The 26,309-nt window shown below is 39.0% G+C and overlaps 1 protein-coding gene across 6 annotated transcripts in view; it reads right to left on the reverse strand.

Moving 5' to 3' along the window:
* Positions 1 to 26,309, reverse strand: part of mctp1b (multiple C2 domains, transmembrane 1b) — a 42,862-nt gene that overhangs the window by 12,209 nt on the left and 4,344 nt on the right. The window contains exons 1-12 of one of the 6 annotated variants that reach the window (XM_086301831.1): positions 23,876 to 24,229; positions 14,383 to 14,497; positions 14,147 to 14,289; positions 13,964 to 14,043; positions 12,011 to 12,134; positions 9,554 to 9,595; positions 5,132 to 5,170; positions 3,597 to 3,764; positions 3,373 to 3,503; positions 473 to 659; positions 290 to 383; positions 75 to 177 (exon numbers count right to left, since the gene is read on the reverse strand). In XM_086301831.1, coding sequence (XP_086157957.1) covers positions 75 to 177; positions 290 to 383; positions 473 to 659; positions 3,373 to 3,503; positions 3,597 to 3,764; positions 5,132 to 5,170; positions 9,554 to 9,595; positions 12,011 to 12,134; positions 13,964 to 14,043; positions 14,147 to 14,289; positions 14,383 to 14,494 — 1,223 coding nt within the window. In that variant the 5' untranslated portion in view covers positions 14,495 to 14,497; positions 23,876 to 24,229. Of the gene's footprint in view, positions 1 to 74; positions 178 to 289; positions 384 to 472; positions 660 to 3,372; positions 3,504 to 3,596; positions 3,765 to 5,131; positions 5,171 to 9,553; positions 9,596 to 12,010; positions 12,135 to 13,963; positions 14,044 to 14,146; positions 14,290 to 14,382; positions 14,498 to 23,875; positions 24,230 to 26,309 lie in introns of those variants that run through there. The other 5 variants (XM_086301827.1, XM_086301826.1, XM_086301829.1 and 2 more) reach the window with 5 other exon arrangements.

The raw sequence follows: 26,309 nt of genomic DNA on the forward strand, positions 1-26,309 counted from the left end.
TTTTAATACAAGGAGTTGAAACAAAGGAAATGGTTTGCTTTTTTCCTGGTTTTCACTGATAAATGTCAACTCACAAGGTGAAGACTTTGTTCCACTCTGGATTGAGGTTCTTGTAAACGGTGTGTGTCTGCAGCCTGTCATTGTTCAGCTCCAGCACACAGAAAGGGTCACTTTTACCTGAGCGACCAATCAAGATAATGATAATGGATGAATCACAGTAAGAATGAAGAATAATGCAAAGTATTATGAGCAAGCAAAGGCAAGAAATCAGAGTCATTTTTTCATTTACCGGTTACATCTGCAACCATGAGACCTTCTGCTCTCATCACCTTCACCTGTACTATGCCCACATCTTTTAAGTTAAAGAATGACTTCGTCACACCCTGCACAAGAAAATTGAGCACAACAGTGTAATATGTGTGTTAAGATGGTGTAGTTATTTCATCTGAGTTGCCCTCAGCGTGCTGCTTACATATCGTTGGAGTATCTCTCTACGCTCCTGTGGGTCATCTAGCGGGGTCACAGAGAGGTCGGCGATAGAGACAGCAGCCGAAGCGGTTAGTGTGACCAGCAGCACAACAAAGCCTTGAGACTCCTCTAGTGGCAGCTCCAGGTGATGCGTCTGCTCCTTAGCAAGAGTGGAGAGGTCCAACTGGCAGCTGAACCACATTCAAAACAAAACACACCGAGCTAATGAGCTGAACATTTAAGTAAAAATGAAGTTTGAACCAAAAACTGTTGCTATCTATCTATCTATCTATCTATCTATCTATCTATCTATCTATCTATCTATCTATCAACACACAGACAGACAAACAGACAGATTGGGGGGCATTGCCCCCGAGTGCTCCGATCAGCACAGGTACCACTGTCACTGACCACTTCCTTCACCCCTTGGTATTTCTCAACATTGTAATGTTCCTATGCCTGATGTTGCTCTCACTTGGTATAGTTACATGTATCTTCCTTATCTGATTCTCCACCACAAACATGTCCAGTTGGTTAGCCATCACCATCTGCATCTGAAAGCTCGGACATTCTCAACCACCCTAGGAGGCGTGTCCTGCTTTGACCTCTGGTAGGATTTCTTGATATCAGCCTCTTCTTCTGTCTGTCAGTGGTACATGCAGGCAGGGGCCTATCCTTTCATGATGGTTCTTTCTCTTTTCCTGTTCTTTCTCAGGTTTCTGATACCTGAGGTATTCACTAAGCACATAGGGCTGCTCAATTAATCGAATTTTAATCACGATTACGATCTGGGCTTTCAACGATCATTAAAAATGACTGAGCCGATTATTAGCCCCTCCCTCATTTATCCGCGACACCTTAAAGGCCGGTCCGTGAAAATATTGTCGGGCATAAACCGGTCCGTGGCGCAAAAAAGGTTGGAGACCGCTGATTAAGAGGACCCGAGGGAAGCTCGGAAAGCTAAGCAGAAGTTATTTGGAGAGTGACTGCCGTTGGTTGAAAAGAGTTAAAAAAAAAAAAAAAAAAACTTCAGTGGTGTTGCACACTATTTTATATTATTTTTTTAAAGTCATTGTTAACCCTTTAAAGCCGGTCAGAGCAGCACGCTCCGTTTTGCGTAACTATTTTTAAATCCCTGTAGAACCTGAACCGTGTAAGCTAGCGCAATAATTTGTTTTGCATATGAAACCGGAGGAGTTGTACTTACATCTGATGCCATCAGCTTGTCCTCGGTCACGGTTTCCTTCCACATAAAGCTTTGCAAAAACTGCATAAAAAGCGCTTGCAGGAACAAAAGCATAATATTCCAGAAACACGCTTTGCCGATCCATCAGCTGTTCGTAACACTTCCCACAGTGAAATGATGCACATGCTGTTTTCTTTGCAAATTTGCATCATAGGATTGTTTTTTGTTTTTCCTGCAGTATATAAAAATTGCTGTATCTCCAAAATAAAACTATGAAGACACTCAAAATAAATTTCCTGTGGTGGGAAACTATTTTTTGCAACTTTATTGTATTTAAAGTTTTGAGGGATAAACCTCTTAAATTTCTCCAAGTAGAAATATATGTAAACAAAACAAAAGCGATTTTCAATTTTTTTTGTAGTTTATTGCACTTTTTTGCAATTTATGTAATTACTATGCACTTAATGCATACATATTATTAAAATATGGGCTATAACAGTTGTATTGATGTATAGCAACTTGAAATGCTCCCACAAATGGCACTACAGCATGTAAAAAAAATAAATAAAACTAATATAAGCTCTGGTGGACTTGGTTCTATAGTAGGTCTTAAAGGGTTAAATAAATATCGTCAAATAATCGTGATCTCAATTTCAGTGAAAATAATCGTGATTATCATTTTTGCCATAATCGAGCAGCCCTATAAGCACATGATCATTTGTGGCCATCATCCTGATGTATTCATGGATTTTTGCTGTTTTATCTGCTGGACTTGGGGTGAAACCCTTCATGCATGGTAAGGAGCTTCCTTGTCTTGATGTCAGTGGTTTCCCTCTCCTCCTTTGGCGGCCTTATTAACCCAGCAGGGTATCTGATGACTGGCAGGGCGTAAGTGCTGATTGTCTGGATCTTGTCCTACCGATTCAGCTGACTCCTCAGGACTTGCCTTACTCTCTGGAGGTGTTTGGTGGTTGAGTTTTTCCTAGCAGTCTCTTCATGGTTCCCATTTGCCTTTGAGCTTCCAGTATCAGTATCTCGTTCGTTCCTGTGATACAGCTTGATGTCATCCATGTAGAGGAGGTGACTAATGACTCCTCTTTTCTGTAGCAGTATCCATAGTTAGGCTTGCTGATGTTCTGGCTGAGAGGGTTTAGGCCTATGCAGAACAGCAGTGGGGACAGAGCATCTTCTTGGTAAATCCCACACTTGATGGTGACTTGGTTTGGTTTGAAGTTGAACTCTAGTATTGTTCACCACATCCTCGTTGAATGCTCTTAGGGTCCTGTTGATCTTGAATAGTTCTAGGCATTCCAGGATCCATGTGTTAAGCACTGACACATGGGTAAAATAAAATCCACTTTCAAACTGAGAGAAATGACATTACACTTAAACACTAGCATTTGTGAAATGTCAAATGTTCAACATGAATTAGAAATCAAAATCCTTTCTCCCAATAAAATAATAGCACACATTTCTGAAGCTTGTGTCCAAGAATGAGAACACAGACAGAACATTAAACACCACCTAACTAATGCCACCTCACTAACACCTATTAAAAGACAGTTTTTTCTCCATCACTTTTGCCATCTGTTTTCTCCTAGGGGACTGTTGGCTTGTTAGGTTTCTGTCTGCAATAATATAGGGTATTTACTTTGATAACGCTATATAAATAAAGTTGAATTCACACAGAAATCACCCAAACATAAGTAGAGACTGACCGCCCAATGAAATCGTCCCTTCTTCCAGTGTCTTTGTCCCACACCGTGATCTCTAGCACCCCACCTGTCTCTTCATACAGATGCAGGTCAAACTGCTCCCTCCACTGTGGGCTCAGGGTCTTTGGCACTGTCTAGACACACACACACAAATACTGACACATCTCCTCATTTGAAAGAGCTGGGCTTCAAACATGAAAGTATGACCTTAGTTGCACATGCTGTACCTTGCTCTTGTATTTCTGGGGCCCGAGTCTGAACTTGACATATGGGTCACTCAGACCGTTGGGATCCATGGGCATGAGGTTTCGACCCTCGATTAGTGCGATGCTGACTATCCCTCGCCAGAGCTGGGCTTTTCGATGTAGCTCTGACAGACGTATAGACTGCTGCTGCTGGGCCACACACACACACACATACACAACTTTATTTGCCACATAGTAACAACAAGAACACAATGCAGGGCTCTGTTGTTCCTGCTCTAAAAGATGATGATCAATCAAACCTCGAATCATGTTGCTCTGAGGTAAATACAAAAATTAAAAAAACTGCCAGAATAGAGGTAAAGTAGATAAGTCGATAAAGTCCAACAGCCTTGGGATTGGAGAAAAATAGATATTTATTTAAGATTTTTGTATGTTATCAGGCCATACATAAAGGATCCATAAAGTGAATTTCTTGAAAACTGACTCTGTTTTTTAATTCACTTTATGAACATTTTATTGCACAATTAGAATATTTTAGTGCTGCAGTAGCAAAATAAAATTTTGTGTTCAGCACATGTGCTTTTTATGTCTTTACTACACAAGTTTACTCAGCTGAGTTCAAACCCAATAGAGAAATGCAGAAATGTTTTCTCTGAGCAGATCCTTTTGTTTATGTCAGGAGGACAAACTGCTGGACATACTCATGTCAGGTACTTCTAGTAACACCTTTCTACTGAATTTGAGCAGTTAAAGCACTTTCTATTACAAATCCCATTCCACCAATCAAGAACACACATTCATACAGGCCTTTTATCTACATAAGCACTTTGTATTGCTTTCACACAAAATCCACCAACCTTTTAAATGGTAGATGATGCCAAAGGGGTTTGCATTTCCTTGATCTTGGGAAAATAATATTGTCCTCCTTATTTCTATATATAATATAGAAATATGGCTAAATAATGTAAAATAATACGATCATTTGAACTGAAAGTTATTCGATTCCTCTCATAAACCTCATAGGAGGCAGTTACTGTACAATGTCTAGACATTGCCTACGCCGGTATGCCATCTGTACAAACTGCCTTTCCACTCTTCCTGCTCACAAGTCTCTTCACATTCTTCAACTTTTCTTTGTTTGCTCCTTTTATGGGCATCTTTGATTAGTAAAGTTTATTCAAACAGGAGACAGAGCATTTATTGGGGACATGATTAAAGATTAGTAAATCATCCAACTTTTATTTGAAGAAGTAAGGAAGAGAATTAGCTTGGCCTGATAACACCATGTTAACATGGATGAAGAACAGAGCCCTGGTGGCAGATAGTGGGTGGAAATGACAGCAGCAAGAGCAAAATATCTCTCGTGATAAAAATATGAACTCAGTAGGGAAAAAAAATCTCTGACACAAGATGGTAACAAGGCTGTCAAGGTAAAGACACAATAAAGTGAAGAGCAGAGTGATAAGCATAAAGCTGTAAGGACAGTTTAAGGAAAGCTGTTACTGCATGCACAGATGATGATGATGATGATGATGATGGGCATGGTGATTATTTACCTTAGTGGATCGTTTCCAGGACCTCCTGAGCAGCATAGTCTGAATATACATAAAAATGGATTATTTCTACTGACTTATGCAGGGTGGAAAAGTTGAATGGATAGCTGTAACTAAAGGGCTGCAAAGTGTGTCTGCATTTTTATTAAATAATATGAAAACAGCCAAAACCTCTTTCATTTAAATAGGGTACCATTGTGTTTAAGCCACTAGGGGAAGCTGTAGGATGGGGTTCTGTTAACTAAATGGGAAATAAAACTAAGGGGAGGTGTCCTGCTTCAATTAAGCTTTATAAATAAGGCACCAAAAAAAGAGTCTACCAAAAAAAAAAGATCTTCACCAGAACTGAGCATTCATTATCTCAGCCTCAGCAGTGTGCCAGTTAGAGCCAATGAGACTTTGACCTGTCCAAGCTTTGATTTGAGTGTCATGGTTTTCTGTCTGTTGTTGTTTGTTGTCTTCCTTTCTCTCCGTCTCCCTCCAACTCTCTTTTTACTGCTGTTTCTCTGTATCTGTATCTCTGGCTGCAGCTGGAGAACAAATTCAGACTTGGCCTATTATGAATTTATGTGTTGAATTAAACATGAACAAGATGTGCTGTTTTTAATATCTCAGAGCTGAGGATACAGTTGGAAACCATCTCTTCATGCAGCTCCATTTAACTGAGCAGAAACTATAATCACAGCTAAGCAGACCAAAATAAATAGAATTACTGAGTTTATTCAATACAGTGCAGTCTATGTCTGCTGTATGCAGCTGTTTAAAGAGTTCTCTCCAAAGCCATCCTACTACACTTCTTTGTATTGGGTTATGTTAAAGGTTAGCCCTGTCAAGTTGAGCAACTTGATTCATTTCATATCAAGTATTATAGGGCAAGGTTTTGTTTGCAGAGTTGGACAGTATAGCAATGTTAGGAAGTCAGTACAGAAAGAGAAAACAATATGTTATTATCGTGTTATAATCATATTATACACTGCTTTTCTGAAACACAAGTAATATATAAAGATGAATGTCAAGACAGCTCCACCTAATGTAATACAGAAATGGGCACTCGCATCTCACACGGCCGACCCGATTGCAGCAAGAGTCAACTAGTGCTGTGGACAACGTTTCACAAAGTTAAACTTTTGCTTTTTAAATAATACGGAATCCATTCATTGTGAAACATTGTGGGGCAATGTCACCACATTTTTGAAACATTTAAGGGAATTTTCATGAATAAAAACTGAGCTGGCTGCTGAGCGGAAAGACAAGCCTAGATGGGGATGCTGATATGTAACTCTAGCAACCGAACTGTGCAAAAATACCTCCCTTTAATTTGTTACATTTTGTTTGCAATGATCTCTGTTCTACAGCTTTCTGGAGGTCTTTCAAAGTTTTTCACTGATTTTGGCTACATTTTCACAAACTTTCTTCTTTGTTCTTTAATTGAATCTATGGAAATGCTAGATGTTGGGGTTTGGGGTTGAACTTCACCCAGATTTTGGGGATCTTGTAAATATTGATGAATTTTGATCCATCAGACACAATACTACCTGGAAAGCATCTAATCAGCAACACTTTTTTTTTCAGCACAGTAATTAACTAAAACACACTGCCAACACAGTGAGAGTTTACCTGGATGGGGAAAAAAAGACACACAGTGGTACACTATTACTCATGCACTGGTCTCCCCAGAGTCTGAACCTAAGCAGTATTGAAGTAGTATGGAATGATCCATATAGAAAACAGAAGAAAAGGCAGAAATATATAAAAAAGAAACGCCTTAAATGTCCTTCAAGAAGCCTGGAAAACTATGGCTTTCTGAAGGCTCCTTTCTGAAGAAAGCTGCCTCAGAGTTTATGCTGTGCTTTTATTTTATTTTATTTATTTTATTAATAAAATACATTTTCTTAATATTATTCTTATTCTTATTTCTTAATTATTAGTATTAATTTTAATCTAATATGTTTGCCCACTAACAATGAAAGGTCAGTCTATAATTTCAATGGTAGGTTTATTTGAACAGTGAGAGACAGAACAATAACAAAAAAATCCAGAAAAATTCATTTCCAAAAAGTTATAAATTAATTTGCATTTTCATGAAGGAAATAAGTATTTAAGGCCTCCCTATCAATCAGCAAGATTTCTGGCTCCCAGGTGTATTTTATAGAGGTAATGAGCTGATATTGGGAGCCTCAACTTGTTACCTGTATAAAAGACAGCTGTCCATAGAACCAATCAATCTATCCAGATTCCAAACTCTGCACCACGGCCAAGACCAAAGAGTTTTCCAAGGATGTTAGGGTCAAGATAGTGGACCTACACAAGGCTGGAATGGGCTACAAGACCATCGCCAAGCAGCTGGGTGAGAAGGTGAAAACAATTGGTGTGATTATTCACAAATGGAAGAATCATAAAATAACTGCCAATCTCCCTCGGTCTGGAGTTTCAATGATAATGAGAACAGTGTGGAACCAGCCCAGAACTACTCAGGAGGAACTTGTCAATGATCTCAAAGCAGCTGGGACCATAGTTACCAACAGTTGGTAACACAGTATGCTGTGAAGGACTGAAATCCTGCACAGCCCGCAAGGGCACCATTTGAAGCTGCTACTGAACATCTCAATGATTCAGAGGAGGACTGGGTAAATGGTAAATGGCCTGCATTTGTATAGCACTTTACTCAATCCCTAAGGACCCCAAAGCGCTTTACACTACATCCAGTAATCCAGTGATTAGTGGCTGACCTGCTCTGCCACCTGAGCTACAGCCACCCGTGAAAGTGTTGTGGTCAGATGAGACCAAAATTGAGCTATTTAGCATCAGCTCAACTTGCCGTGTTTGAAGGAGGATGAATTGCTGCCTACGACTCCAAGAACACCGTCGTCACCGTCAAACATGAAGTTGAAAACATCATGCTTCGGGAGTTTTTCTGCCAAGGGGAGAGGACAAGTGCACTGCATCAAAGGGAGTATGGATGGGCCCATGTTCCGTCACATGTTGGGTGACAACCTTCTTCCCTCAGCCAGGGTATTAAAAATGTGTCATGGGTGGGTATTCCAGCATGACAATGATCCAAAACACATGGGCAAGCCAACATGGATTGGCTCAAGAAGAAGCATATTAAGGTCTTGGAGTGGCCTAGTCAGTCTCCAGGCCTTAATCCCATAGAAAATCTGTGGAGAGAGCTGAAGGTTTGAGTTGCCAAACATCAGCCATGAAACATTAATGACTTGGAGAGGATCTGCAAAGAGGAATGGGACAAAATGTGTGCAAAACTTGACCTACAAGATATGTCTGACATCTGTGATTGCCATCAAAGGTTTTGCCACCAAGTACTAAAGCTTTAAAGCAGAAATTTGCAAAGGGATCAAATACTTATTTCCTTCATGAAAATGCTAATTAATTTATAACTTTTTTGAAATGCATTTTTCTGGATTTTTTTTAATATATATTGTTTTGTCTCTCACTGTTCAAATAAACCTACCATTCAAAGGTATGGCTATTTGAGGTTTTAATCTTTTTTTCCTGACTGTATGTAGAAAGTGTCTGCAGTCCAAAAAAAGTAGTGGAGCAGCATGTAGCTAAGGAGATCATTATCGCCCTCAGGGATTGGTAGGCTCTAAAATCAGAGCACTGTAAATATTGAGTGATTATGTGGAAATAAATCACAGAACTCCATATGACTAGAAAAAACACAAAAAATTGTGTTTCAGTGGTGTTTCATTCATTTCGAGAGTTTTTGTCTTTCAGTGGAGTTTTTGGTGTCTCATCGAAACAACAACTGTGACAGTATTTATATGTCAGAAAATCAAGCCTACTTTGATGAGGCTCCACATATTTGCCTTACTATAGTCAGTTTTCTGATTATTGCGAGAGCCAATCAGCCTGCAAAGACTCATCCATAAAGTCGGATTAGGAACTAAGATATTTGTTCTCTATAATCCCAAGTGAAACAACCATATGTTTGTGGTGTTAAAAATGTTGAAATTTAACAGCCAGCAGATATATCAGAAAAGATGCTACCCGTTTGCAATTTGAGATTAAAAGTTTGCTTCAAAATAACGTTTATGTAAAGACCCAGGAAGAATTTCATCTTAGCCTTTTGATCACTGGTGCAGGAAAATATAGTAACAGTGTTTATAATTCATGCTGATTTTATTTTATTCATAAGGGGTGCTGAGAAAACATGGAGCCAAAAGATGAAGATAAAAAAATTGAGAAAATGCTTTGAGAAACCTGAAAGTAAACATCGAAAGCTACAAAGACAAACTGACTGCACAAAAGTTATTACTAGCCTATACAAGTCTGACAGATGACTCTACTGCATTGTGCTCTCTATCGTGACTCAAAGCAGCTACTCAACTAGAGGTGACCTAGGAAAGGGTCAATCAAGGTGAAACTATGGAAAAGCACTAAGAGCCTGATCACCACTACACTTACTTTATGCACATAATGTTTTAGTCCATACTTCTTAACCTCCATCTGCAGCAGGAAACATAGAGACCCATCTTTACTGAAGGACAACAAAACTAAAATCAACTTCAAAGTTGATTTTTTTCCTATACATGTGCAAACCTGGAAAGTAACTAAATGTTTTGGGTTTATTAATAATAACATAATTATTAGTAAGCTACTGTATGCCAATTTTTCAATTCAATTTTATTTATACAATGCAAAATCACAATAACAGTCGCCTAAAGGTGCTTATATTGTAAGGTAGACCCTACAATAACATACAGAGAAAAACCCAACAATCATATGGCCTCCTATGAGCAAGCACTTTGGCGACAGTGGGAAGGAAGAACTCCCTTTTAACAGGAAGAGATCTCCAGCAGAACCAGGCTCAGTGAGGGGCGACCATTTGCCGCAAACAGTTGGGGTGAGAGAAGGAAGACAGGACAAAAGACTTGCTGTGAAAGAAAGCGTTACTCTGAGACAGCATATTTCTAATTTTAGAGATTGTGCAAATGGAAGAAAGCAGTTCTACATATTTGTTTAATATGTGCATTGAAGGACATATTCTGGTCAATAATAACTTCAAGGTTCCTCACAGCGTTACTGGAGGTCAAGGTGATGCCAACCAGAGTAAGAATCTGGTTAGATACCATATTTCTAAGATTTTCAGAGCCGAGTACAATGACCTCAGTTTTATCTGAATTTAGAAGCAGGAAATTAGACCTCTAATTTTCTACTTCAATCTTGCTTCCAGGTCTTTATGTCTTTAAGACATTCCTGCAGTTTCAAATTGGTGTGCGTTATCTGGCTTCATAGATAGATAAAGTTGGGTGTCATTGCATAGCAATGAAAATGTATGCTATGCCTTCTGATTATACTGCCTAAGGGAAGCATGTAAAATGTAAACAGAACTGGTCCTAACATGGAACCCTGTGGAACTCCATAACCTTAGTGTGTGAAGTGGACTCACCAAGGAGATGAACAAATTGGAGTCTATTAGACAGATATGATACAAACCACTGCAGGGCTAATAAAATAATAAAATATTATGGCCAACTGTATAGAACACTAAGGTCTAGCAGGACAAGCACAGAGATGAGTTCACTGTCAGACGCCATAAGAAGATCATTTATAACCTTCACTAAAGCTGTTTCTGTGCTGTGATGAGCTCTGAAAACTGACTGATACTCTTCAAATAAGCCATTCCTCTGCAGATGATCTGATAACTGTTTTACAACTACTCTTTCAAGAATTTTTGAAATGAAAGGAAGGTTGGAGATGAAGGCTGGCCTATAATAAGCTAAGACTGCTGGGTCTAGAGATGGCTTTTAAAGTAAAGGTTTAACAACTGCCAGCTTGAAGGCCTGTGGTACATAGCCAATTATTAGAGATAAGTTGATCATATTTAAGATTGAAGCATTAATTAACTGTGGGACTTCTTTGAACAGTCTTGTAGGAATGGGGTCTAAAAGACACTTAGATGGTTTGGAGGAAGTAATTACTTAAGTTAAATGAGAAAGACCAAATGGAGAAAAAGACTAAATAAATATCAGTGGTACTTAAAGTAGCTCTAGATAATGTTACATCTGTGAGGTGATTACAGACAGTTACTGTTGGTGGGATAAGTAGTTGGATGCATAGTTGGAAATTCCATGCATAGGAAGCAGCATATGCTACGCTCTGAAAGTTGGTCTTTTGCATAAGAAGTTTTCCTCTGTGCAAGATGCAGCAACAGCCGAAGAGCATCTGCACATGCCACAGAATGGTATGTTTACTAAAAATTTACTAAAACTAACTTTAAAAAATAAACTAAGAATGCAAAATCAACAATACAAGTAAGATAAAATCAGGGTTGCAGGCAAGTGATACAATTTGATATCATAATGGGAAAATGGAATAACTGAAAAACAAGAAATACAAGGATGTTACTTTAGGCCATTCATAAGCCAAAGATATTAGAAGAATATTAGCTAAATTGATCTTCATATAACATCATGATTAGATGCAGCTTTATATAAAACAAATTGCTCTACCTCAACAATTCAGCTTATCCATCAGTGCAAGAAAGAAGGAGAAACAGTGGAATGTTTTTCTACATAAAACACTTTTCATTTAATACTTTTTCACACTAACAGACTTCCTCTAACAGAACATTTTCTGTGTGTGTGTGTGTGTGTGTGTGTGTGTGTGTGTATCTGTGTGTGTGTCTGTGTGCACGCGGGAGTGTTTAAGCTCTTTACCATGTCAACCAAATTTCACAGCTGACATGTAAAAATGATTTCCTTTCAACCTGCCCCTAAGTTCTGACTGCATTAACTCATGTCAGTGTATCAGTTGTGGTGTTTTTGACATTTATTTAACTAAAGCAGGTCAAATTAAAATAAGATTTAAAAAAAAAGATCAAGTGAGAGAAATATCAGCTGACATAATCTTCATACATACTGTTGAGTCTCGGCGTTCCTCGATGGGACTGTCTTTAGGTGTCAGGTTGACGGCCAGCTCCAGAGTACCGAGGTCCTGATCAGGATACTGAGGGTCCTTCAGCACTAAAGTCACAGGTATCGTCCTGGAACACACAGTCATGAATATGTGCAGGTGTGTTTTCTGCTCTGCTTTCTGGCATGCTTTTTTTTTATAAGGCCAGTGTCACTACACGATGATTAGGTTCAGTAATTAGGTGCAACCTAATTCATTCGGTATTAAACGTACCTGTCTATGTAACTACAAATCATACCTATCAAATAGACTCCAAATTGTTCATGTAAATGGAGAGTCCTCTTCACACACACCAAGGTTAATTATGGAGTTCCACAGGGTTCAGTGCTAGGACCAATTCTGTTTACATTATACATGCTTCACTTGCACAGCATCATCAGAAGGCATACTTTTTCATTGCTATGCAGATGACACCCAACCTTATCTTTCCATTAAGGCCAGATAACACACACCGGTTAGTTAAACTGTTTGAATGGCGTAAAGACATAAAGACCTGGATGACCTCTAATTTCCTGTTTATAAATTCAGGGGGAAAAAAGACACATAAATGTTTTAGATCGTCAAACAAATTAAAATATTAGACAAAGATAACACAAGCAAACACAAAATGCAGTTTGTAAATCAAGGTGTTTATTATTAAGAGGGGAAAAAAACAATCCTACATGCCCCTTCATGAAAAAGTCATTGCCCCTTCCTATTATAACATAAATTAACTGTGATGTATCACATCTTTTGGAAAGTTCAGCTCGAATAGGACCTGCCTGACAAAGCCTAAAAAAAGATCTTCAAAAGCCTTGATCCCCAAGACCTTTGTACAAATACTCTGTGGACTGACGAGATAAAAGCTGAACTTTTTGGAAGGTGTGTGTCCCATTACATCTATTGTAAAAAGTAACAGCATTTCAGAAAAGGAACATCGTACCAACAGTAAAATATGGTGGTGGTAGTGTGATGGTCTGGGGCCGCTTTCCTGCCTCAGAACCTGGAAGACTTGCATGGTACATGATAAATGGAACCACGAAGTCTGCTGTCTACCAAAACATCCTGAAGAAAAATATCCACATGGGCTCAAATTGTTGTCACCAAAATATGTAGTTTTTTGCTTTGTATCTGTAACCAGACCTTGAAAAAAATGTGTAACTTCTGTAAATATTTTTTACAAACAGACAAAAAAAATGTTATCTATGAATGCACAAACATAACATTTTCAGATATTTTGGTTTACAAGGTTATATAACTCAGTTCACAACTACGCAGTCTGATTTACAAGTACAAAATATTTATGACCACAGTTTGAACCCGGCCATCTGTTTGTGACCTCAAGCTGAAGCACACTTGGGTTCTGCAGAAGGACAATGATCTAAAACAGACCAGCAAGTCCACGTCTGAATCGCTTAAGAAAAACAAAATTACGATTTTTGGGTGGCCTAATCAAAGTACTGACCTGAATCCAGTTGAGATGCTGTAGCATGACCTTAAAAAGGCGGTTCATGCTTGAAAACCCTGTGGCTGAATCACAACAACTCTGCACGACCAGTTATTAGGTTTAGGGGTTAATCACTTTTTCACTCTGGGCCATGTACGTTTGTACTTTTTTCCACCTTAATATTAAGCACCTCCATTTAGAAACTGCATTTTTTGTTTACTTCTGCTATCTTTGTCTAATATTTCTTCAATGATCTGAAACATTTAAGTGTGGAAAACATACAAAAAAAGGAAATCAGGAAGGGAGAAAACATTTTTTCACACCAATAAAAACATACATACAACAACATTTTATCTGTGTTTATTCTGTGTCTTTTTTCATTTCGTGAAACATGCAAAGAATTATTAAAATATTTCTTTATTATTTTGTTCTTGTTTTTCAGAACACAATGTTGGCACTAATATCTGACATACCTCTGCTGCTCTAGAGACTCCAGGTAAAGAAAAGCAGAACCCATGAAGTCATCCTGAAGGCCGAAGTCATAGTCAAACACCTGCAGAAGAGAAATAAACAATCTCCACTGACCAATGTTCATTAAGAATTTATATGGAAAAGCTGTGTATGTGTGTGTGTGTGTGTTAGTTCTAAGTCTTTACCTTGACATACAGAGGTTCATTCAGACTGTCAATGATTAAGGTCGTCTTCTCATCCCACACTGGGTTGAGGTTTTTATGGATGATTTTGCTCCTAAAAACCTCTTTGCCAGCAAGCTTGAACTTGACATATGGATCACTTGTTCCTACATCGACGAATAAAAATAGACAAATAAAGCTATCACACATGCATAAAAGCAAGAGCTGAAAAATGCAATTAACTACAGATGTCACTGCACCTCCTCTGTCTCGGACAGCCAGGTTGTGTCCTCTTTTCAGCTCGATCTCCAGCTTGTACATCCCCGACCGAGCTTGGTCAGAAGAAAACCCCGAAGGACATGAAGTACCCATTCCCTGTTAGCACAAATGAATGCATTAAATACATGCAATAAACTGCTTCTCTACAAAAGCCCTCTCAGCCACATCCTGACTTTAAACTCACCAACATTTTTTATGAGAAGTCTCTTCCAGCCTGTCACTGAAGTGTAGTTTCACTAACTCATGGTAGCTATCTACATCTAAGCTTACACACTTCCTCTGACCAAAGTGTCTAATTCAGCTTGGTATCTTGTCCCAGGGGTGATTACTAACAGGAAATTACATGAAAGAACCTTCCTCCTATCTGATCACAGTGCTGAGGTGCAAATTGTTTTCCATTTCCTAAAACTTTCATTGCGGTTGCAATATGATCACCTCTGTGGCAATGCAGAAACAGAATATAAGTAACAGCATGGGCACGAGTGGCCTAATGCTGCTTTAATACCTGTTATACAGTTTCTGCGAGACAGGACCGTTTAACTTCATTGAACATTTCTACACATATTGAAAGTGGAACTGTCACAGACATCTGCACTCTGCCACGCCAAAATCAACTATACATGGATATTTACAAAGACCACAGATGGAGCTCAGTCCATGGGTCAGTGGGACATGTTTCAGAGTCTGTGATCAGGGAGATTAATATAAGAACGACACAACTAGAGACAATAAATGACTATAAAAACTTACATACAAAGAGACACTAAATGACAGATATATAAACCTCATTTGTGGTCCCTGCATTGGCTGTGTGTCGTGACATGCTGCAGTTTTGTTATGGTATCACTATGCATCACTAAAACAAAACCCTTCCTTAATGCTGGTAAAGCCATTGAAAAGATCAAAACAGGAAGTAAAAGATTAAAGAGTTTCTCAGCATCAGAAAGCCTCATCTTTCCAGCTCCTGCACTGATAAATGATTAAAATGATGCTAAAGACTGACCCAGTCTCATGTTTGTGTCTTCCACCAGTTTGCATCTGCCTGCAACGATTCGCTTATTGAGTTCAGTCACTAATCCACAACTGAAAGGCACAAAACAACTACAGAGACACACAATACAACCATGGGTTCACCACTGTCAGTAAAACTTTACGCATTAGATAATGTAATGTAATGTGCAGTGAGTCATTTAATTCTTAGGTGTTCTTAAAACACCATACAGGTGGTATAACTCATCTTATTTTTAATTGCTGGAATTATTTCCATGCAATATTAAAGCTAAGACACTTCATTGAAAACATGTATGTAAGCAATCACTGACAATGAAACATCAATCTGCATCCATCACTGCAAATGTAACACAACTACTCTGCTGGGAGAGCAGCATCCTGTCAACACAAGCACTTCCACTCAGAGAGATGCTCTGATCAATATTTCTACAATATGATATTATATATGAGCTCCTTACAGTGGACTCACTGGAAAACAAACTGAGCATGTGTACTGTACTGTACACATATTCACAGACTACTTACAATAAATTTTTGCATTGCAATATATTGAATAATGTAGTGACAGCTGAAACTAATTTTGATTTTTGAGTAACTTCTTGATTTGTCTTCATTAATGGTTCAGTTTGACAACACTGTGAAAAACACTGTAAAATACCAAAATATCTACATTTATGATATAAAATGGAAAAAAAACTGCACACTGCAGAAAGAAAATTGGCTACAGACAAGTTTGTGATCTAAGTTTTCTAATTGTCTGTTTTATTTAATTCAGTAAACAGGTGCTACATTTCTTTTTTTTAAATATCCTGTCAAGTCTGGCAGCTTTTGTAATCAGAATTGCGATCTGAATGTATTGTGGTACCAAACAAATGTTGCTTTTGCAAGAACAGCTATATAGAATCTCTATAGCCTCCTCTTTCTTTTGTGAATCTTCAATATTTATTTATTTCTATTTGTGTTACTTCAGTTATCACATTTATAGGCAAGAGAGCAAAAAGAGGAGGTGGTGGTGCGGTAGAGGAGAGATACGGGGAGATAGAAACAAATAGAAATGCACAATGTATCGCCAACTCCAGTACCTGTTAGAGACAAAACCACCCCTCTAATACGAGTTGAAAACAGGGTCCCAGGGCCCCAGACCACCCGGCAGAGCCCTCCCCCCCGATAAGGGAGATGTCCAGGCCACAGAGGGCCACCATGGGAGCAGCCCAGCGGCCACAAGAGAACATCAAGCCAACACCTTATTGTTCTACACTTTGGGACCAGAAAGAAGAGGAAGAAACTGAAAATCACTATGCAAAGAGAGTGAGTCATCAAAAAAACCTGAACCAGCAGAGCGCTGCAACTCAGCGCTGTACAGGGATGCTAGGTTGAGCTGTGGTTCACCAATCAGCTCGTTTGACCACTTAATTTGATTGAGTGAGTTTCTGTTCTTTAAAGATAAATCTCTAACACAGAGCAAAGGGATAAAATAAATTCAGTAAAAGTACAATAAAATCAAACCATCAGTTTTTTTTATTAGTTTGGCTAGTCGAAGTCTTGTCAAACATAATTATGAAGTAGCACACAGCTTCAGAGTTTCAAAGCTGTAAGATACAGCTTTGAATTTTGCAGCAAACTGTGAATAGAAAGAATTTTGTCAAATAAGTCAGAGATTTTGTGACTATAGTTTGAAATTAGGATTTTGTGGTTAGAGTTTTTTGGGGTTTTTTTAATGGTGGAAGGTTTCGCATATTGTGTTTTAGCGAGGGTGAAATAAGGTGACTGAGTTAAGACCTTAAGTCAAGACTATGTAAATATACATTTACAAAAAAAACTGTGGTAAAAGTGTGATTTTATATTGATGCAGTGATGTAACAACATAAATTATAAACCACTTTTAAAGCTTTATAGCATCAAGTCTTACAGCTTTCCTGCCCAGCTATAAATCCGGTAGACACATTATGAAACACAGGCTTGCTTTCTGAGGGTGAAACTTCTGAAGTGTGCCAAGTTCTGCTCTGGCAAGCTGTGGAAATTCCACTGGCGGAAACAGAAAACATGATAATAAAGTGAGTGAGACTATCCTGTGTAACATGAGGAGGCTGAGTGTGTCAAGCTGTCTGTGTGGAGGCTGGATTGTTGGAGGAGGGCTGTTAAAGTCTTATGTAGCCTAGTCTCCACCCATAGCTGCATGTAACAAGTAGGGTAAGACATATGAAGAGATAAAATCCAACCAGCAGGCAACTCGTCTGAGTATAAAGTTTCCTGTGTCAATTTTACGTACTGTAAAATTACTGTGCCTGAGTCTTGAGCCACTCCTCATATCTTTACATGAGCTTTCTGAACGTCTTTCAAAGTCTTTCTTTAGACACTGGCTGCTCTTTCACTCGCTTTCAGTCCAGTTTCGCAGGACATCGCTTTTTCTTGTTGTTTGTCAAACCACTTAACTCTGACCTTCTAACTATTCCCAGATCAGTGTGGGTTCATTTTGTCAGAGAATCGACCAAAAGGCAGCGAACATCCAAAGAAGAAAACAAAGTCTATGTTACCTTATAAACTGTATGTGTTTTTCTATGTATATATTTTGAATAGCGAATGAAATGCAGACCTCCTTTTGCTCATTTGTCAGTGGTTGCGTTCATGATAAGGTTACATTGCATACTAAGCCTTTCTTGTCTGGATTTGGCTCCATGTTTCATGTCCTGTTTACATTAGGAATGAGTGCCTCTTTTTTAACTCATTATGAGAGCCCACTATTTGTGTGGGTTAACACAAGCATGTGCAGGTCATGTACAAAGGACAGTCTTGTGTAAAATGTAATCTACAGAGGTAGCTCTGGGTTATTATCACCTGGCTTTCTCTAAAATTACCTCACAATGCTGGAAGTGATTGACTGTGTGCCCCAAAATGAGTCACTGAGCACATAAACTCATCGGGAAAGTGTTTGGAGAGGTTAAATCCAAGGGCCGTTTTCCCACTGACTTCTGTAGGACCAGATGTCTGTTTACAGCCTAGAGGAATATACAGGAAGACAGTATGTCTTCCAGAATCCAGCTTTAATGCACTTCCACGTTGGCTTTGAGTTCAGATCCAGAAACTGAAATGTCCATTTTTTATTCTTTCTGTGATCCAGATCAAAGTACTGGATCACTGGTAATGTAGCCTTTTGCATGTTATTATCATCTTTTAAAACCTTGGGCATCAGAAGAGCTAATGACCTTTACACACCAAACACTTGAAACTCATGCAAATATTTTGTGTAATAAAAATTTTTCTCAGTTATTGTAGTTATTATAAAATGTAGCCATTTACACCGGCCATGAACTCTTGCAGAATTAATTTGCAGCATTTATTTTTTTGGAGTCATGCTTGATTTTTCAGATAAACAGATCTGACCAATCATACCGCTGCATTTGGCAACAAGCACACTCATAGCTCAAAGCCCACACCAGTACTGAATATGCAATGATATGGAAATCTTTTCGCAAGCCTCAACAGTTTCCCCTGTTTCAACTATTATGCTAAGCTAAGTGGATTCTAGCCTCAGCTACTTACTAAACACCCAGACAAACAAACAATAATTAAGTGTATTCCCAATGTCTGTTCCTTTGAGTTGTGAGAATTCATGCCAGTTTTACACTTGGTGGCATTGGTGATTGTACTTTTGCTTTTAAAGCGTGACTGGAGAAAATCTGTGGTATGAAGACTCTTAGAAAATGTACCAGTCACATCTCTTGTGTGAAGCTGTTTGTTATCTCTCATCTTGGCAGTCAACAGCAACCATCTATTGCGGTGTTACTTTGGCTTTCATTGCAACAGCTCACAGGTTTTACTGCTTCATTGTGACCCAGCATTAAAACGTCTTTGCACACCCTGCAGCCTATCACTTTGGCCGGTATGAAAGACGAAACAGATGAGTATGGAGGCCAAAAAGTGCACAAACCCAGTCCGAGGCTGAATCAGGATGTTTACATTATATGACTAACACGTTCTGCCAGAATTAACAAGCAGCTTAAGAAAGGCTTAAATGTCCTGTGGTACTAAATCAGGAAGCAAAGCGCCAAGCTGGGAACACCCCCAGCTACACCGATACATGCCTATTTTAGGACTGGACGTCCATGTTTAAACACTCACCTCTACATCACATCTACAGACAGATATCATATTTTTGTAATACAGTATTTTATCTAAAGTAATGCAGATGTTAGTGTAAAGTAAGCCTATCATGACAATTGCTATTATTATACACTTATAAGCTCACTAATTAATTTTAATTTTATAATCAAGTATGAAGGTCTGTAGTAATGCATCTCTGATGACATGAGTATACTCACTTTAACGTAGTAGAATGGCTACTTCTTGGTTTTAGGAGATTTCACCCCAAATTTAAACTAACTACCTTAGGAGGAACCTCGTGTAATACTTCTATTAGAATGAATTAACATCGCATAGATAACAATAACAGCACTGCTTGTCTTTGTTCTTAATAACACTTTGGTTCTGACCACATCCGTCATCATTTTCACTCTGAATGAATCTGAAAGTCTTTCAGTTACTGATTGTCAAGCAGACAAGAGTTTGATCTGTAATGTGTAAAAAAGAAGGTTTGTTCGACAAAACTCTGGATTGTCATCAGTAAAGTTATATGGTAACGACTGCCATATAGAACCCAACCACTATAGGCAATATTTTGACATTAATACAAATATCTGATCATTTAAAAATCTAAATTTTTTTCTTTCAGACACAAAAACCATAAACAAAGTTCCCTACCATTTGATGTGTGCAGTTATGTCCTTGTTTACGCTCTGTTTACCCAATTGTGCTCAGCTGGTTGTTGTGTTTGTAGCATTACAAACATATTGGCAACAGGGAAAGTGCAGAGTGCCCTTTGGTGGACAAACTATGCAACGTCAAAGAAACACTCTTTAACATTGTTTCTTTACTTTTTCATTTTTATTTATCAACTGTTATGAATGTTAATACAGTCTGTCGGGCAAACAGCTATGATCAGCAATATCGTCCTACTAATAAACCTGTGAGGCGTCGTCAATGCACCCATTCACCTTCTTGCACTTATGCGAAGAAAATGGGAAAATACAGCAACATTTTCCAATTTCTCCCTGGAGGCCCCCAGGTCATTTTAACCCTTTAAAACTCAACCCATCAAAAAATAGCCAGAAAATTCGGATTTATTTTGGAGCTAAGATGTTTATTAACCCTTAAAACAAAATCCACATTTTTTTTTTGCTATATCATGTTGTGTATGATCGGCAAAGACATGTCCGATCATAGTGTCCAAAGACATGCAGTTTGTGGGGATAGGTTAATTGATTAGTCTAAATTGCCCATAGGAGTGAATGTGAACGCGAATGGTTGTCTGTCTCTGTTTGTTAGCCCTGCGACAGACTGGGGACCTGTCCAGGGTGTACCCCGCCTCTCACCCTATGACAGCTGGTCTAGGCTCCAGCACCCCCGGCGACCCTGAAAAGGATAAGCGGAAGCGAATGGATGGATGGATGGATTGGTTTTTGGCAAGTTTTTGTTAGCAACAATGGTAATTTTAGATTAAAAAAAGAAAGAGTTTTGTCCATAACATTTTGAAATGATGACAAGTATTGATCATGTTGAGGAGATAGAGGTCTCTGAAACTCATGTATCAAATATGAAACGAAGGGCGTTATAGGGTTAAAGCCAATAAGTTCTGGGTCTACCCTAGGGTGCCCTCCTAATTTTGTTTCCCCATAACAGTTTCATTGTTGCGCAGTTTTGTTTGTCAAAAGGCTAATTTAATTTTTTTTCTCTCTCTGCGGATTATATAAATAATTGAACAACTTATTACTGTTCAACTGTTTAATAACTGTAATGTGATTAATGAATTTTTTTTACTAATAATAACGTTTCACATCATAGAGTTACAGAAAAATATAATGGAATTACAGTATAACACTTCTTTGTAATGCCCCGGCACTGCTAATAATCTAATCTTTGTGTGTACTGTAAGTTTATAGGACACCTTTTAAATGGTGCTTACAGGTACCGTCACATGAAGCTGAAAATGAATCCAATAAAACAACAGAAAACTCAAGGTAGGAAATATCTTCAGCACTATATCTCCTTCATGTCCACAGCAGAGCCCTCCATAACATGTTGGCTTAACCTAATGTCCCCGATAACATAAATATCCCTGCTTATACAGACTGTGTGATCAATACAGTAACTAAAAGGCTGAGAACAAACCCGATTCAACAAAGAGAACACAGATGAGCTAAAGGAGTTCACTTTACACTTTTTTTTCACGGCGCCTACAAAGTAGCTGGACTGAGGAAACGTGTGAAAATGTGTGAGTTGTACTCTTTCATATTCAGTAAAGTTATAGCCGCGTTCAATATGTGAGCTCTAACATCATCGCGTGGTTGTCAACGCTGTGTGGTTAAAGTGACCAAGTAAATGGTTGCACCTGTGAGTGTGTGCACAGAAATGCATACAAACGCAGTTTCTCACGTACGCTCAGTAACCCCTAACACACACAGCAGATTTGTGAATTATGAGGCTGCTTCCTGGGTAGCAGAACCACCAAATGTTGTGCTATTTGCAGCAGTATAAATGCTGCAATAACCTGAATGCCCAGGAACACAGTCAAGCAAATCTAAACGCAAAAAAATGTGCAGCTAATCTCAAGTTTAAGAATGCTAGCCAGAATTCTTACTATTATTACTATCTCCTGTTTTTGAGAAATGACATATCTAGTGGAGCGTAAACCAGTTACCCACAAGATTAAAACCATCATCAAGCATCTCTCACACCAGGGCATAGACGCCGGACTTCTGGGATTGTCCTGTGTTGCCTCAGTGTTTATCCTTGGCCCTGACTGGGATCTGGGGAGTATGAGACCAGGACAAATGTTTGGTTGTATTTCTAGTCCCTTCATGTCTGCTTTAAGCGACTGCAGCTGTCAGGGAGCTCTCTTTAGGTGAGTGGTCTGTAACACTGGTCAGGTGGCTGGTATCGTTCCTATCGAGCTTCTCCAACAATTACTTAATACTAACTGCCTGGGTCTCTGCCTGAGTCACAGCTCATCTCATCATATTATTCAGAACCAGTTTCTTTCTCCTTATTTGTTTCATTTTTCAAAGTCAATTGCCCCAAATAGTCAATAATTGACATAATGAATGCTAGTCAGAATTATTACTAATATTAATATTCCCACAAAAACACAAAAAAAAACACAATCACAGAGCTGAAAGAAAGGTGGATAAAAACAAGTGATGGTATTAATGCTGGAATCCACTAGTGATGGGTCGTTCGTGAACGAAATGGCTCTTAGAGCCGGGTCTTTGATGTGAACGACCCGAGCCGGCTCCTTATCGCGAGTCGTCACGTGGGTTTTTGCTTTCTTTCTCTCAGCCTCTCTCTCGCACTTTTTTCCGCTTCACTCTGCACGGAGCCTTGTGCTTTACGCTGGGAAGAGGGGGGAGGGGCGGTAGTTACACTCAGTAGCACAGGAACAGAGCCAGAGGGAGAGAGAGAGAAAGAGCCAGGGACAACAACGTCACATTAGAAAGGTATAGTAATCATCCACAACTATTTTTAGTTGCGGATGATAAAGGATTCTGAAAGTTTATTCATGCAGGCCCATTTGACAGAGAATGTGCATCTTCTTTTTGTTTTCATATTTTAATTTATGTTTAATTGTGTTGTGGTTTGCAGTGTTTTGTGTTGTTTCACTTTAAATTTGTAAAAGGAAAAAGCTGAAAAATTAAATAGTTAAAAGTTGAAATGTGAATAGTTGATTTTTGTATTATATGATTTATTTATTACATTTTATGTGGAGTGAATAAATAAAAGTATATTTACGGTGGCCCCTACAGACAAAGCACATACAAACTTCAAATCACGTACGAACTCTGAAGCACATAAAAACTCAAAACACGTACAAAAGACAACAGAAGTGCTCCAGGATGCTGGGCGCAGTGTTGAGCTTTTGTTACCTAGTGGCTACACAAGCCAGCAAGTACCAACGACCGGATTTGGTGTGTGGTAGTAACAGGTAAATGAACTTTTTTTTAAATTATTTGAATATATATGAGTGCCTGTGTATAAATACACAAACAATACACACATGCTTTCAATTGTGTAATTTAAGTGATCTAGTAGCTCTGCTTTGGAAGTTCAGTTCATGTTAAAAATGTGTTTTGGAGTTTGTACGTGTTTTGTCTCTAGGGGCCACCGCACATATATAAATAAAACCAACTTTTTTTTTACGTTAGTAATTCCTTTTGTGCATAATTTTATATTATTGTTAATAATAAATTAATTAAAGCAAAAAAACAACCCGAAGAGCTGGTTCGGAGCCGAAAGAGCCGGCTCTTTTTAGTGAGCCGAACCGAACGAGCCGGATCTCTAAAAAGAGCCGGAAATCCCATCACTAGAATCCACAATGGCGCACATACTGAAGCACATATTCAAACAGCTCACCGACAGCAGCCGTCCACATGAGGAGATGAGGGGGAAAAAGTCATCCCTAGAGGCACAGCGGAGTAACCCCAGGATCGCTAGACGGGATTCTGCCACTGAGGCCTCACAAAGAAAGCGATCCAGGGTCGAGCAGTCACGGGAAGATTATACAGGCAAGGAGGTAAAAGGTGGAGTGAGGGGAGGGCAACTCTGACAGAGAAGCTCCAAAGGCCGGGACTCTGAGGATACTTCTGAAGCAATTCTACCCTGGCAGATGCACAAACTTCAAAAACCAAAAATGTTTCTCCCATGAAAAGCGTGGCAGCTGAAAAGGAGCAGGTGCAGTAGAGGAGGTGAGGAGGCTGAATGAAAGAAGCAGCAGTGCATGAGTGGGAGGGAGCAAGGTGAAGAATCATCCTGGTTGGCTTGCCTGTAATCCTTCCCTGGTGGATAAGCCTGACTGATGGCTGTACTAAGAGGTACACTAAGGGAAAACACCACAAGAGGTGTCTTAAGGTCACAGACCAAATTAAGGCCACAAAGCACAGCTCTAAACTAATATACGTAAGACTAAAAAGTCTCACAGCCAAGCACTCAAACATTATTCAGAGATAAAACTACACAAATAGGCTGGTAATAATATTGAATGTCAATTCCAATAGTGCTGGATTTAAAAAGACAAGGCCAAAAATTAAGCCTTAAAACTTTAGTGAAAGCACCAGCATTTACCCTGAAATCATGGTGGAGACATGCTCATGTAAAAACATGCACGTTGAATACTTTGAACCGAATACTGACAAAATACCAGTCTGTAGCCTGCAAACACACAGCTGCAACAGGTTAAATATATCCTACATTTATGAACTCTGCTAACAGATGCTGTTATGTCTTATTTAATTCAATTCAATTTTATTTATACAGCGTGAAATCACAACAACAGTCGCCTTAAGACGCTTTATATTGTAAGATTACCCTACAATAAAACATACAGAGAGAAACCCAACAATCATATGACCCCCTATGAGCAAGCACTTTGGCAACAGTAGGAAGGAAAAACTCCCTTTTAACAGGAAGAAACCTCTGACAGAACCAGGCTCTCGGAGGGGCGGGGCCATCTGCCACAACCAGCTGGAGTGAGAGAAGGAAGACAGGAAAAAAAAACATGCTGTGGAACAGAGACAGAGGTTAATAACAGATAAGATTAATAAAGTATGATTCAATGCTAATCATACTTGTTATTAATGAAAGGTTTTCAACTAGAAACAATTCCTCAGTGAGAGAGATATCCTGCAGTATTCACCCTTTAATCAATTCGACCAACCTTAATCTAAAGTGACATTATGATCTTTTTTTAGCTTGAGCCAGGGCAGATATAAATGATACATATATCGTAGCACAGTAGCAACTGAACAAATACCCTGAAGTCCCTCTGCTAACAGTGTGACAAGAATGAGTATCACATTAGCTGATAGAGAGCCAGTCCGGTTTCACTCTTGTCCTCTCATGCTTCAGTTGACTTGCACACACAGGAGAGTCAACATAAGCTAGTCTTGTTCTGAGAAGCTGGTACATTTACTGAGGGGATTGGTTTCCCTTAGTCGGCTGCTCTTTGTACCTTACAACAACATAAAGCACCTTAATGCAAGTGTTGTTGCTCAAACAGCTCAAACTCAGTAAGTGGCACTTCTGTTGCCCACAGGATCACACTATTCACATGTATCCACAAAAGGAATCCACAGTGCTCCAAAAACAAAACTCTGTGTGAACGGAGCAGGACAGACACCCAGCAACAACCCTCGCACGTGGACCTCATCTCGCCTTTATAATGTCGGAGGGCTTTTTGTTGAGTGACCCCAGGTGGAGAAAAGGAGTGGCAGCAGGGTCCTCGAGAGAGCAGCACCACACACACATACACCCACACAGCTCCACAAAATCTAACCAAGCCCCCTTTTTTTAATTCTTGCACTGTAGTAATGGAGATTTGCATAATTCAGATTTTAAAATAAGCAATTATTAATCTTGTACTCTTCTTCTTCTTCCTAGCGGTTTATATCACCCGACGCAGGGTCCGCTATCTTGCATGCCTTCCTCCACTTCTTCCTATCGAGGGCGTCTTCTGGTGTAACATTCACAGCCTTCATATCATCCTTGATTCGGTCCATCCAGCGCTTTATTAATTATTAATCTTGTACTAATAGTGAGTTTCATTTGAAGTAAGAATTTCTGAGTTCCTAGTAAGGAACCCTCCTGTTCCTTTAAGAACACCTTTCTCGTGAGAAAAATTTCTCCCCCTTGCAAACAGAAGGTGGTAGAGCTTGTGTGTGTGATATTCATCCACTAATCATGAGATTAGAAAAAATACAGTTTGAAACCTGAGCTTTTGGCTCACAAGGATTAACTGTGCATGCTCTGACCTTTGACCAATGAGCATCTGTCCGTGGAACAGTGTATATAT

This window comes from Aulonocara sp. 'chitande type north' Nkhata Bay, linkage group LG7 (assembly GCF_057382095.1).
Source record: "Aulonocara sp. 'chitande type north' Nkhata Bay isolate Kocher_YH1m ecotype deep benthic linkage group LG7, A_spYH_male_GT1.1, whole genome shotgun sequence".
Lineage (NCBI taxonomy): Eukaryota > Metazoa > Chordata > Actinopteri > Cichliformes > Cichlidae > Aulonocara > Aulonocara sp. 'chitande type north' Nkhata Bay.